Source organism: Brachypodium distachyon, chromosome 3 (genome assembly GCF_000005505.3).
Source record: "Brachypodium distachyon strain Bd21 chromosome 3, Brachypodium_distachyon_v3.0, whole genome shotgun sequence".
Classification (NCBI taxonomy): Eukaryota; Viridiplantae; Streptophyta; class Magnoliopsida; order Poales; family Poaceae; genus Brachypodium; species Brachypodium distachyon.
In genome coordinates, this window is record NC_016133.3 from 12606132 (window position 1) to 12620336 (window position 14205).

Here is a 14205-nt window from a genome sequence, read left to right on the forward strand (position 1 = left end):
GGCATTAATTTATCTACTACTCCGTGCTTTGATTTCTACAAACATGCTACAGTGCTACTATCAATGACAAGGAAGCTCGCCTCGAATTACTAACGATGACAATATCAAATGGATGTCTAGGAATTATTCTGTCATGGAATATATTTTGCAATAATGTCCAATTATTTATGTTTCAAACGACACGTTTTAAAAAAGATTACTGAAGAATTTCGACGTCCTAAACTATCTCTACTTAAATTGTCAACGGGAGGGTGCACCAAGCAACTAAATAGCACTACTGCATGTGTGCAAAACATGTAAAGGTTCCATTATCTTAAAAAAAAAGTTTGGCATTAATTATTGTCAGGAATATATCATGCTATTGGGGCAACTGAAGATGCTAATTGAGAATGATCAGTGCATGATGCTGGGGTGACGTGTAGCCGAAAAGGCTGCATATTTGGTGGCCAATTAATCCTCTCCCTTTTCCTTTTTCTGGATCCCCAGAAAGCTAATTTTCCAAAATGCTTGGGAGGGCTTGCAAAGTACAAGGAAGATTCCACTCCTTTTCGTTTCGTCCACGGTTGTTGGGTGCAAACTGCAAAGGAATCTAAAGTGGACCCAGCTAATAGGATGGATGATCTCCCACTATGAATCTCACTTCTGCAGCCTTTTTGCATGGATGTAGATGAAGCCATAAAGGTGCTAGATGCAACTAGTATTTGAAATTATTGTACTAGGCCCATTAAAATGAGTATATCATTAAAAAAAAAGGTAGTGCCAGAGGGAAGGACAAAGTCACATGTCACTGTTAATAAACATTAATGTATAGGACACAATATGGCTCACATTATGGAATTCTAAAAAAAAAGAAATGGTAGATGTATATGTAGCTAACAGAGAGATGACCCTTGTGTTTGGTGTTCCATTCATCTCTACTCCTAGTACAGTTTGAGAGATACTTTATGGATAACTATTTTAAAGAATTTTTTATGGATAATTTGATACAAGAATTATGTCCCTTCAAGAGATGTCATAAGTAGTGTATAAGGAGACATATAGGCAGAGTACATATATGGTCAGAATAATTGCAAAATAAATCTCCCTCCCCGCATTGGGAGCTTCAACAAGAACTCGAGGAAGTACTTAATTCCTCTTGAAGCCAATTACTGCCGAATTTCCCTGGTTACATTCTTTTTTCTCGACTACCGATCCTATGAAGCACGATACACACGCATGCGTGGAGACTGGTGCGTCGTGTCCAATTGCCGAAGGCGACATCAAGAAAAGAGACTTCTTGCTGAAGTCGTCGGATATGGAGAAGACAAACGAGACCGACAATTGCTTCACTATAGGCAATATGTGAGAGGGACGACGCCCTCTCGCAGCATTGTTATGAAAATTTCCGACCAAATTACCGTGATAAATTAAGTTTAGACTGGATTTTGCGGAGTGAAATCTCCATCGTACCAATACCTAACAATTTATTAAGATGGATCTACTGTATCTGTTCATGGATTCATCAAACCATGAGTGGCTGGTTATTAACTCTTGTATGGTATGAGATCATTGGTCATCTTAACCATTCAAAAGAACAACTCAAAATAATTTCTTGTATTTTCTGGCAGATACATCGACGTAATTAATTTTGTTCCCGGAGGATTTCCTTTTTGATTTGCCCTTTATTAAGCCAAGGATAGTTAATTTGTTCTTTTTTTTTCGGCCAACAATAGTTAACTTGTTCTTCATCTCTATACACGATGGATTTAAAACCAAGGGGACTCCTCCAGGTGTGCACGCCGTAATCGATCAAATCGCTTTCAGGGATAAATAAATGTAAAAGATATATTAATGGAGCTAAGAAGCCGGCCATGTATTTCATTGGCAGCTTTGGCACGTCTGTCTCACTAACTGGATTGGTCAATGCTATGTGTCCACATGAGCACACACACAAGCTGGCAAACCTGCTTACAGCTGTCTACTTGGCCATGTGATCCAAATGGCGAACACATGCTCGGTTCGGATGCGATATCCGAGCCGTTCGATCCAAGTCGACGCTCAAATATATGAACTACCGTACACCGTCGCGAAAAGAAAAGTGGGACAGATGAACGCTGATGATTTTCAGCGAACTTTTATCAATCCATCTCGAATCGAAATGTGTGGCAACATAGCTATCTACAACCTTGCAAATTCATGGGCGATACGGTTCGGTTTCCGAGCACACACACTCGGATACAAACTGCACACCGGATTTCGGTATCAACACCGAGTATTATTTTTATTTTTTTTATTTTGGCTCATGTGGTCTTAATTATTTGATCATTGGAGGAACCCCTAGTTCAGCTTGCTAGATGCTACAAACCCCCATCTTTTCCCAAGCCACAGCTAGCTATAGTTCCTTGGTTTCCATGTGCCACTTCAATCCAGTTGTTTTTATTTTTTGAAAAAAAGTTGTTTCTATATTGAAGCACACAAATTGAGTTGCCAATATAAAAAACGGAGCGGTAGTACCTCCTGAATTACTTGAGCAGTACTCCCTCTGATCCATATTAGTTGTCGAAATATTACATGTATCTAAACGTTTTTTAGCAAAGATACATCTATATTCAAGCAAATTTGGAACAATAATATGAATCGGAGGGAGTACATTTCTGTTTGTCACCGGGATCTGCGCCGTCGGATCCTGATCGGACGGACAGCGCGTGGTCCTGCTATAAAGCAGATCATGAAAGCAGAGCGGCGCAGGGGATCCGGCTTCGGTCCTGGCAGGGCAGAGAGATAAGAGAGTCGTCGCCGGCCGCCTCGCTGGTGTGAGTCAACGGTCAACCCGGCCAGCCAGCGCGTGTTCACAATCACAGCGTACTGTATGTGATGTCCCCCTTTGAGAACGGCGGTCGAGTCCCATGCCCTCGTTATATAGACTTATAAACTCTTTCTCTTGGTCTCACTACACACCTCTTTCTCCGTTCATCTCCGGCCGGCCATTTGCCTGACGAAGAAGAAGAAGAAGAAGAGCAGTTACAGTCTTACAGAGAGAGCTGCCATGGGGACGCAGGCGGAGGAGAACCACTCGTCGCCGGCCAAGGTACGTCTCCCCGCCGTCCTGCAACTAACCTCGATCTCTTCTACATCATCTTCTTCCATGCCATGTTTTCTGATTTTTTGTTCGCGATAAAGCCACGGAAGGAGGAAGATGCGCAAACACTGAACCATCTCGTTTCGAATCTCGATTCCCCTCTCTATCTTTCCTACCTCCCCTCTTCAATTTTTTAACTGTTATTACCAATTTGCTAATTCCACTGAAAAGATAAATAATAAGATGGGGAAGAATAAAAAGTTGTCTTTTGGCTGGATTTCCATGGGCATGGGCATGGAAGAGATCCTCTTTTGCATCCATGGATCCTAAATCTAGATTCTAGTCTAGTCCAGTGTAGTGGGGACGCTGGCAAGCCGGACACCAACCAACAAGCCACCAAAGACAGAGATATATCCCCCCACCTGTTCATCTTCTTCTTTTCTGACGTAAACCTGTTCATCTTCTTCACGTGAGACAGACAATCCATTTTGCTTACTTTTCTAGCACTGCCCCTTTTCTGCTTCTTCATCTTTCTCTAGAAGATACTCTCCCAAGAATCCTCGTCGTCATAGAATCTGCGTGATTCTCTCATGCTTTCTGCCTTAATTGCCGAATTTTCCATTTAATTCCCTCTCTCTCGCTCACTCCATCTCCAATTAAAAGAAAAAAATGGATTCTTGTTTGCCTCATAAGTACTTACTGCATTACAGTAGGTATGTGTTACTCCTATTAGTAGTATTTTCGTTTCAGAAATTACATAAAACCCAGAAGAATTGAACATCTGAAAAAGTCTCTTTGTGGTCTCTGTCGACGATCGCAAGCATACATGGTCCACACGCACGCAGATAGTTAGTACACATCTTGTCTTGACCATGATGTGATGTCTGAACTCTCTTAATTTTGTACTTTCATCAGTACACCGAGTTGTTGGTCAGAGTATCTCGATCATATATGCATATGCGTGTTTCGCTTTAGCGTGCAAGACCGAACACTTGCTAGATATTTCTGCAGGTCTCCCTCTTTTTTATTCTTTGGCTCGTCATAATTTGCTTCCAAAAATATATATACCTCAGAAATATATGTCACGGATTTGCAAGTCACCAGAAATTCGTAGATGAAGATGGTATGGTATTAATTGCTGAGCTCCTATGGATGAATATACTATATAGTAGCAGTACCATTTTCGGATGACTTTTTATAGGAATTTCGGTGCAGAATAGGATGAGTAGTACCATTCTCGCAAAAAAAAAGAGAATATACTAGTACCATTTTTGGATGACTTTTTTATAGGAATTTCGGTACAGAATAGGATGTTCCTCTTCGTATATTAATTCCAGACAGACGAAAATAGCACTTGCGTACTCCATCGCCTGGAGTGTGTCTGGCTACTTAAAATTGCCCACTTGAGTACATCTGGCTACTTAAATTTTTCCTCGTTAATAGCACTGATTAATTAACGGATTTGGCAGTGTGTTTCCAGCCCCTACTTCAAAATTGTAAAATAAACTGTTTTAAAAAAAAAACTAGTTGTACCATAGTATCATACTGCCATACATTGGAATAGCCGTTGGCATTTGGCCAGCTAGCTGCGTGCTGCCAAAGGGATTGCATATCACAGCTAACCATGATGGGCGGTCAAGCCAGTGAGATTAATTAACTAGTGTGGTCACTTAATCCAAGAGATTAAGCTCTGCCACAATCTCCAACCACAATACTCTACTACTCCCATTTGCTAATTTCATATTGTTTCTGTCAGAAGCAAGGTGATTAATTAAGATTAATCCAATTAAACAAGCTGCTGCCACTTGGTGTTCTCAGCCTCTCTGCAGGCCAAACTAGTATTGCTCCAATTTTCAACCACGGCTTTGATAATCACAGCCTGTCTTCTACAATTCAATTAGAAGATGCTCAATTTTTTGTTATAGATTTAAAAAGATACTGTTACCGTTGTGGATCAGGTGATCCTGCTTGGAAGAAAAATTAACTTATCTTAGTCATGAGGTGGCAGTTAAAATATATTAAGCGTATACGTGTATTCATTCCATGATGTTTGACTTTGGCGACTTGGCCATGTGAGGAAGTCAACTGCCGAGGAGAAACGGGATCACTAAAAGCTAGTTAAGCTGTTGTTAATCCTTCTCTTACTCTATCATCTCTTGCCCTCAAACTTCAGAGACGTCCCTTTCATTCTTGCTGAAATTTCTTGCCGAATACCGGCCACCGTTTTTCTCCTTCCGTGCATGAGATGGATTCCATAGAATTGCAAGGACGAGGTTACAACAAATTAGAAGAAGTAGGTTGTTTGGATTAGCAGTAGATATCTAGTTTCTAATTGCTACCTTCTGATGAATCTGTTTGTACTACTTTACTTTGTGTATGCTTTTCATGGCTGACAAGATCATGGATTATAATGGTGAAAACTTTTGTGTGCAGGATGTCCGGACAGAGCAGGAGAAGAAGATCGACGACTGGCTGCCAATCACGTCGTCGAGGAACGCCAAATGGTGGTACTCTGCCTTCCACAATGTCACCGCCATGGTCGGCGCCGGTGTGCTCAGCCTCCCCTACGCCATGTCCGAGCTCGGCTGGTAAGTGAACGGGTTCGGTGCATGAAACTCAATAGTATCACCGATAGTTGTCACTTTGTCAACATAGTCCGACAAATAATCTATGAACGGCTTCTCGTACATTGTGCATTGCAGGGGCCCCGGCATCGCGGTGCTGGTGATCTCATGGGTGATCACGCTCTACACGCTATGGCAGATGGTGGAGATGCACGAGATGGTGCCCGGGAAGCGGTTCGACCGGTACCACGAGCTCGGGCAGCACGCCTTCGGCGAGAAGCTCGGGCTCTGGATCGTCGTGCCGCAACAGCTCATCGTCGAGGTCGGTGTCAACATCGTCTACATGGTCACCGGAGGCAAGTCACTCAAGAAGTTCCATGACGTGATCTGTGATGGCAAGTGCAAGGACATCAAGCTCACCTACTTCATCATGATCTTCGCCTCGGTGCACTTCGTGCTCTCCCAGCTCCCCAACCTCAACTCCATCTCCGGGGTCTCCCTCGCCGCCGCCGTCATGTCGCTCTCTTACTCCACCATCGCTTGGGGTGCCTCCGTCGACAAGGGGCAGGTCGCCAACGTCGACTATTCGATCCGTGCCACCACGACACCCGGGAAGGTGTTTGGGTTCTTTGGGGCGCTTGGTGACGTGGCGTTTGCCTATGCTGGACACAATGTGGTGCTGGAGATCCAGGCCACCATCCCGTCCACGCCGGAGAAGCCGTCCAAGAAGCCCATGTGGAAGGGTGTCGTCGTCGCCTACATCGTCGTCGCCATCTGCTACTTCCCCGTCGCGCTCATCGGATACTGGGCTTTTGGCAATGGTGTTGATGACAACATCCTTATCACCCTCTCCAAGCCCAAGTGGCTCATCGCCCTCGCCAACATGATGGTCGTCATCCACGTCATTGGAAGCTACCAGGTACAACTTCTAGGCACGGTGTTTTAATTTTGAGCTGTTCTATGGTACCCTAGAATGAATACCATCCGTTTATTCAACTTGATCTAACGGTCCAGCGGCAGCCTAATACACGTTGTACTGCTTGGTCGGATAGAGTAGTATACAACTAGTCGGGGGTAATTTGGAAATTAACGTATTCTGTTTCCCTGCCTCTTCTCCCCGCGTTCCCACGTTTTCCGGTTTTCCGGTGGTCGCCGCGTTCTTGGAACAAGCTGACCCAGCCATGGCATACCCGCACAGGACATCGGCCTAGGGGTTCATATGGGACATCGGCAGGAAGTGCGGGGGGCGGCGACGGGGATGATCGCTCGTGCCGGTGATGCATGGCTTGCCGGCGAGGTCAACGACGGCGGGGACGGCTGAGTCCGGCGGCCGGGTGAGTCGCGGCTGACTGCTGAACGCACACGATCTCATCCTCGTGTACGTGCACAGAGCCTGGTGATGAGAGCAAACGGGCTTCAGCCCATTAGGAACCGCTATTCACGTTAAAAAAAACTTTTACCCTTAATCCTTTTATTAAATGGGAAATATCTATTCTACCCGTAACAAACCAATTGTCCAGATTTATGTACTGCTTCTCACCCCTTGACAGTATAGGGTACCGTAAAATCTCTCTTTAATTTTTCTAACTTGGTATGTCAAAACACAGATTTACGCGATGCCGGTGTTCGACATGATTGAGACGGTGCTGGTGAAGAAACTGCATTTCCCTCCAGGCCTGACGCTCCGTCTCATTGCCCGGACACTCTATGTTGGTAAGTCCCCTTCCTGCTTGCTTGAGCACTTCAGGCAACTTGCACATAAAAATGGCGTCTCTCTCACACTGAAGAAACAAACACTGACGAAGAGATGCAACTCCTCTGCCTTTGCATTGCAGCGTTGACAATGTTCATCGCCATCACCTTCCCCTTCTTCGGCGGCCTGCTCGGCTTCTTCGGTGGCTTTGCCTTCGCCCCGACGACATACTTCGTAAGCATTTTCTCATCTGCTGATCTAGTTGCAGAAATTCAGCCAGAAAGATTCAGAGTTTTCTGATGAGAATCAACCTGATCGTTTTGTTCTAATTGCCCCTGGTACAGCTTCCCTGCATCATGTGGCTTGCCATCTACAAGCCCAAGAGATTCAGCCTCTCATGGTTCACCAACTGGGTAACTAACTTAATCAACAACTCACCAAGCTTTCTTTCAGTTTTTAATTCCTAATTTCTCTTTTGATCTGGATTATGTCATTCCTAATTTTGCTTAATTTGGTCGATCAGGTGTGCATCATCCTGGGGCTGTGCCTGATGATCCTGTCGCCCATCGGAGGGCTGAGGCAGATCATCATGGACTCCAAGACATACAAGTTCTACTCATAGATCACTCTCATTATCTACCACTCATCATCCCCATCATGATCCGTGGATTCTGGCAGCGTCTACGACCAACTTTATTTTTGTCTTGTAAAACAAAAACAATGGAAGAAACGTAGTACTACCACGGATTTGTTAATTACAGAAGATGATGGATGGCGAGTGGATGGATGGTCAGAGATGTTGTTGCCATGCATGTGCTGTTAAACATGGCTTATAGTTGACAAAAGCAAAACGGCGTTGTGTTTTGGGGGTTAATCATACGTGATATACATATGGTGTCTGTGGATTTGGATCTTGTTTCTTTCTCTGTATTTGTAGGATGGATGAACTTAAGTAGTTGGCTTCGCGCTTGTGTGTGTTGTGCAGAAAAGAGAATGAATGGACCATGGTTTTCTCTAATCAAATCCTTAATTTTCAAAGTTTGTTGTTGTAGTGGTACTTTGAGATGATATATGTTCAATACTGCTATTTTCTGAACCTTCTTCCTCTTTTTCGCTTCAAGTATAAGGCGGATGCACATAACCAACGACGACGTGATTACATCCCGATAGTAAATACTAATCCCTTCGATTCATAAAATGTGTCACCCATTTACTACAAAATAAGAGACTTTTTATGAATCGGAGGGAGTATTCCGTAGCGAATAATGCCGACGTAAGAGTGGCAAGGAACTTCTGTACAAATCTGCCACTGTCTCCCTCAATCCATCGAAGGAAAGTTGTTCGTTCCCACTCACCTGTTTTCCCGGAAGGTTTTTGCTAAAAAAAACTAGACACATCACCATCACTCCAATATTTCTCGGCTCAAGCAGTCAAAGTCAACGGCCAGGATCGTCACTGCCGTCGCTATCGAGGACTGCAATTCCGTCCAAGGATGCCGCAATCTCTGCATAGACTTTCTACCACACTCATCTGTACAACACACAAGTGTTGTCATTTATTTTTGTTCTTATGCACAAGCTTTTTGCACGTTAGGAAACAAGAGACGGAGAGAACTTTGTTGACTTGTTGCTCTCTGTATCTGGTGCTGGAAGCATATTCTTGTTGATCCAACATTGAAAAATTTGTGGCGAAAGGCTTCTTGAGTCTTCGATTAGAAACTAAACTATGGTTGGATGGAAGTTCATAGACCCTCTCTGACTCTTTTCACATTTTGAGTGTCAAGATGACAAAACTTGACTTTTTTTTCGAAAAGGAGAAAAATCTCCGGCCTCTGCATGGATGGCAAAACTTGCCTAATAATTAGCAACTGAGTTGACCTTCGTTTGTGAGTTCTAATCGTGTCAGTGCGTCCTAGGAACTGATGGGCAGGTGAAGTTGTTTCTTTTCGTTCAGTGCATTTCACACGTGAACGTGGTGTCATTGGGCCCAATGTCTCCAACTCTTATCCTCGAAATTAAAGAAATCATATACTTAAATAAAATAAAAACATCTACTAACAACTCTAGTAGGGGTTGACTAGTAGCAGCTAAGCCGAGATCTTAATTAAACCGCGCCCATCGCGTGCAAGCACGTGACGAATTGACCAAAATGATACACCACAAAGTAAGTAATCATCTGAAAATTTGTACAGCGCCATGTTAGATATACATAAACGGCAAGATGTCATGGTTACAAAAATTCGAGGGACCGAACGAAGGAAAAAAAGACAGAAACGAATTGTGCCTTCTTGGCTGGATCAAATCTGGATCACAGGAGCCGTCGATCCACGATCCAACGGGCAGAAATCTCGCGCCTAGTGGAGCCACACACACCCACACACGGCGGTTCGTACTACTCGCTCCCAACCGTCCGGAACACCGGATCCGCCTTCAAGCGCCGCGCTGGAGTCAACGGTCAACACAACGAGATTCTTATTCTCCTTTTCCTTTTCTTTTTTTTTAGCTACACTTATTTATCCGCTCTTGAATTAACGCGGAGAAAATAAATAAGAATAAGAATAGAAACAAAACTAGCAATAACTGCCCCAGCGAGATACGTGCTCTGGCTCCATCCGCGGGGGCCATGGACTCTTCCTAGTTCCTCCCCCCCCTCCCTATAAACAAGAGGAGAAGCCGCCTCTCGCCTCAACTAGACTGCATCTCTCTTTCTCTCTCTCCCCCTATTATCTCTCTGGAGCCAACGAACATTGTTGGACTCGAAGCTCCGTCGAGATCGGGGTTCGAGCTGCGCCGTCGTCTTCTCCGGCCATGGGGACCCAGGCGGAGAACTACACGCCGCCCAAGGTAACTGACCACCAATCTCTCTCTCTGTCTCTGTTCTCTGTTATGATCGATTTTGGTTTTGGTTTGTTTCTCGACAATGTTCTTTAGATGGGGAACAACTCGATCCGGAATTTTGTTCCAAGTTTTTTTTTTCTCATCTCTTCCTTCCTTTCTTCTTCTTCTTCTACTTCTTGATGAGAAGGAGGGGAGGGCCGGAGAAGGCGAAATTATGAGAGTTGTTTGAGTCCACGAGAAAGCGATTGGGGTTGAAAAAATTCGTGTCAGTAGTTAACCCATGAAAAACAGGACAGAAACAAACATTAAAAAAAGTTTCTTTTTTTTTGGAGTACTCTCATTCTTTCTCCCGTCATGTAGCCCGCCGGTCGTTCATCATCTCCTTGATGTGAAAAGCTGTCTATTACTATCTATCTACCCGTGAAACCGTGTAATTTTAAAAAAAAAATCTTGGTGCCTTAGTTTTAGGGAGGATCGAAAACAACTAACGACATTTTTTTTTCTGGTATGCATCTTGTGCTGTGATAAGATCGGTGCTGTGATCCGTGATGCCCTGCCTAAAAACACGGAATAATTTACTGGAAATTAAGGTCTTGCGATCTGGCACTCTGTTTGTTTCTGTTTGCGATATTTGCCTGTACCATTAACTCCCTTCCAGTTTATCTGATTATCTGTTTTTGGTATTATTATTAACTCATTACAGTTGTATTTGTTTCTGCAATTTGTTTAGAGAAACGCGTGTGTATTTGTTTCTCTAATTTATTTAGAGAAATGCATGTATATATAGAAACAATTAATGGACGAGGAAGTCTTTCGCTGTCTCTGTCGCATGGTCCAACACACCATGGACTAAACAAGTATGAAGGGTCTTGATGAATACTTTCAGTACACTGTTGTTTCGCTTTCCAAGACCAGGAATATACATATAGGTCACACCTTATGACTTATAGGAGTTCACTTTGTAGGTTTTTTCCATGAACTGACTTCCTCATTGTAGTATTGTCCTCACGGCAGAATATTAGTGCTTCTTACCACCATGAGATTCATTTTAAATAAAATAACAAATTGATAAACAATCTTATTTCTATCGATCGGAAGAATTTTCGTAGAAAACCGCACGCCGAAGGTTTGGATGTTTCTCAAAGTTATTTCAGTCTTCCAGATGAGAAAACAATTATAATATGTTTTTTTTTAAAGGCAGGTTCCTTGGCTCCCTGCTGTATTTCTCGTTGAAAATGTAAAATAAGACAATATGCTAGTTTAAAAGAAAATTATTGTTAGAGACTGGTATCATGCTGCCTTGTATTGATTGGTGAACGTGCTTGATAGAAAAATCAAAGATCTTTTCTATGACGTGTCCTTGATATGCATCTGATATAGTTTTTGTCTTTGGCGACTACTTGCATGTGACAAGTCAACTGCCGACAACAAAAAGGGAACCACTGTGGTTTGGAATTTTCAAACATGGCAATTATCTGTCACTAGTTAATTATCCAAAAGATAACTTTAAAGAAATTCAACAGTCACAAATTAGTTTGTCCAGATCATCGTCGACAATTTGGAGAAATCTATAGCGTACTCCTGAAAGATCATCAAATCTCTATGCCCTGATTGCTAACAAACAAGAATGGTGCAAAAACTTGGCAGGATGAGAGGACAGCGCAGGAGAAGGCGATCGATGATTGGCTCCCGATCACGTCGTCGAGGAAAGCCAAGTGGTGGTACTCGGCCTTCCACAATGTCACCGCCATGGTCGGTGCTGGGGTGCTCAGCCTCCCCTACGCCATGTCTGAGCTTGGTTGGTATGTCCTACTAAGCATACTGTTCCAGAGCTTGCAGTTTTTAAAATGGCGAATTGCTACGAGTATGACATGTGGGCACCCACATGCCATACTCATTGACAGTCGTTGTTTTAAGAACTGCTGAGTCGCAATTGCATTATTCTATTTTTCTTCATATAGTATACTTATCAGCTTATTGATCCTGATGGTTTCATGCAGGGGCCCTGGTATTGCGGTAATGACGTTGTCGTGGATCATTACGGTGTACACCCTGTGGCAAATGGTGGAGATGCACGAGATCGTTCCGGGGAGGCGGTTCGACCGGTACCATGAGCTTGGACAGTACGCCTTCGGGGACAAGCTCGGGCTCTGGATCGTGGTGCCACAGCAGCTCGTTGTCGAGGTCAGCCTCAACATCGTCTACATGGTCACCGGTGGCAACTCGCTCAAGAAGTTCCACGACGTCATCTGCGACGGCAGGTGCAAGGACATCAAGCTCAGCTACTTCATCATGATCTTCGCCTCCGTCCACTTCGTCCTCTCCCAGCTCCCCAACTTCAACTCCATCTCAGGCATCTCCCTTGCTGCAGCCGTCATGTCGCTCAGGTGACATATATGTCTCCTACACTGATACCCTGTATTTATTAACTGTAGCAAATCTGGCAAATTTCTGAAAAAACTTGAGCTTGCATTGCAATCGAAATTGTGAACCCTGACAAGAACACATGATGCAGCTACTCGACGATTGCTTGGGGTGCCTCTTTGGACAAGGGTAAGTCGGCTAACGTGGACTACAGCCTTCGGGCAACGACGACAGCAGGACAGGTTTTTGGCTTCTTGGGAGGCCTAGGTGATGTGGCATTCTCATACTCTGGTCACAATGTGGTGCTGGAGATCCAGGCCACCATCCCATCGACGCCCGACAAGCCTTCCAAGAAGCCGATGTGGAAGGGTGTGGTTGTTGCCTACGTAATAATTGCCGCATGTTACATGCCGGTGGCGATGATCGGTTACTGGGCCTTTGGCAACAGTGTTGACGACAACATCCTCATCACCCTCAACAAGCCCAAGTGGCTCATCGCCATGGCCAACATGATGGTCGTCGTCCACCTCATCGGCAGCTACCAGGTAACACCTCACACTCAGATCACCCTGTCCATGCAATTTCAGTTTCTCCCAACTTTGACATGGTACTAGAGCAGGATGAGGATTGGTTAAAATCAAAATCTTATGTGTCATCGTGAACAGATTTACGCGATGCCGGTGTTCGACATGATGGAGACGCTGCTGGTGAAGAAGATGAAATTCGCGCCCGGCTTGAAACTCCGTGTGATCGCTCGTACCATCTATGTTGGTAATGCCTCCCTCTTTAACCTCTCTCAACTCTGAAATCTTCATGTCTTCAGCCATCTCCCAGTTCACTGATGAGATAATGCAATCTATGCAGCATTCACCATGTTCGTCGGCATCACCTTCCCATTTTTCGGCGGCCTCATCGGGTTCTTCGGCGGGCTCGCCTTTGCACCCACGACATATTTTGTAAGCATTTTATCCCATTACAGCAATGTGGTATGTGCAATTCTGAATTCTGATCTGATTGAACAAACAATCTTGTTCTCCCTCCTCTGCAGCTTCCCTGCATCATGTGGCTCATCATCTGCAAGCCCAGGAGGTTCAGCCTCTCGTGGTTCAGCAACTGGGTAAGACAAGAAACCCAAGAGATCCAAAGCTTCACTCTCTTTTACTCTTTGCATTTCTGCAAAAAAAAACTAATTTAATTTCGTCCTGATTTTCTGTTGGGTTTTCAGACCTGCATTGTTCTTGGGGTGCTACTGATGATTGTGGCGCCGATCGGAGGGTTGAGGCAGATCATCATGTCTGCCAAGACTTACAAATTCTACTCGTGAACATGCAAGAAATCTCTCAGCTAAGGAGTCTGCTGAAAGTTTTTTTTTGTTTTCAATCCTGCAAAAGAAGAGAGGCCATTGCACCACAGCTTGTCGCCGGTGATCTACAGTCCGACACGTGTCAGTTGGACCAGGAGAGGCTTGTGTTTAGTGGTAATATCATGTCGGGAGCTTGGTGCTTGTATTCCTATTTCTCCCTATAAATATATTGATATAGGGATATGATGAGGCCATCGATTCATGGACAACAGAAAAGATATTACTCGTATTGGATTAATAATATAATCTTTGTTTGTTCCGCTTTGCTGGATTACGCTAGATGATGTTCAAATTGCACTACACATGTACACGCCTTCATTCGTGCA

The 14205-nt window shown here is 44.1% G+C and overlaps 2 protein-coding genes across 2 annotated transcripts; both read left to right on the forward strand.

The window, feature by feature from the left end:
- Positions 1–2853: 2853 nt before the first annotated feature.
- On the forward strand, positions 2854–8353 carry LOC100846521 (lysine histidine transporter 1). The gene is made up of 7 exons (XM_003573278.4): positions 2854–3067; positions 5492–5646; positions 5761–6541; positions 7230–7335; positions 7458–7549; positions 7660–7728; positions 7839–8353. The coding sequence occupies exons 1-7, from the start codon at positions 3026–3028 to the stop codon at positions 7935–7937; spliced, it is 1344 nt and encodes a 447-aa protein (XP_003573326.1). The 5' UTR covers positions 2854–3025; the 3' UTR covers positions 7938–8353.
- A 1562-nt stretch (positions 8354–9915) lies between these two features.
- Positions 9916–14153, forward strand: LOC100846830 (lysine histidine transporter 2). Its single transcript, XM_003573279.4, has 8 exons — positions 9916–10158; positions 11800–11954; positions 12153–12539; positions 12668–13061; positions 13182–13287; positions 13381–13472; positions 13565–13633; positions 13742–14153. The coding sequence occupies exons 1-8, from the start codon at positions 10123–10125 to the stop codon at positions 13838–13840; spliced, it is 1338 nt and encodes a 445-aa protein (XP_003573327.1). The 5' UTR covers positions 9916–10122; the 3' UTR covers positions 13841–14153.
- Positions 14154–14205: the final 52 nt, after the last annotated feature.

Excerpts from the sequence above, each read along its gene's own strand:
- LOC100846521 (XM_003573278.4), top strand. The coding sequence starts at position 3,026 with ATGGGGACGCAGGCGGAGGAGAACCACTCGTCGCCGGCCAAG. Across the intron at positions 6,542-7,229 it reads ACGTCATTGGAAGCTACCAG|ATTTACGCGATGCCGGTGTT; the intron begins GTACAACTTCTA and ends GTCAAAACACAG. Across the intron at positions 7,336-7,457 it reads TGCCCGGACACTCTATGTTG|CGTTGACAATGTTCATCGCC; the intron begins GTAAGTCCCCTT and ends TTTGCATTGCAG.
- LOC100846830 (XM_003573279.4), top strand. The coding sequence starts at position 10,123 with ATGGGGACCCAGGCGGAGAACTACACGCCGCCCAAG. Across the intron at positions 11,955-12,152 it reads GCCATGTCTGAGCTTGGTTG|GGGCCCTGGTATTGCGGTAA; the intron begins GTATGTCCTACT and ends GGTTTCATGCAG. Across the intron at positions 13,634-13,741 it reads TCTCGTGGTTCAGCAACTGG|ACCTGCATTGTTCTTGGGGT; the intron begins GTAAGACAAGAA and ends TTGGGTTTTCAG.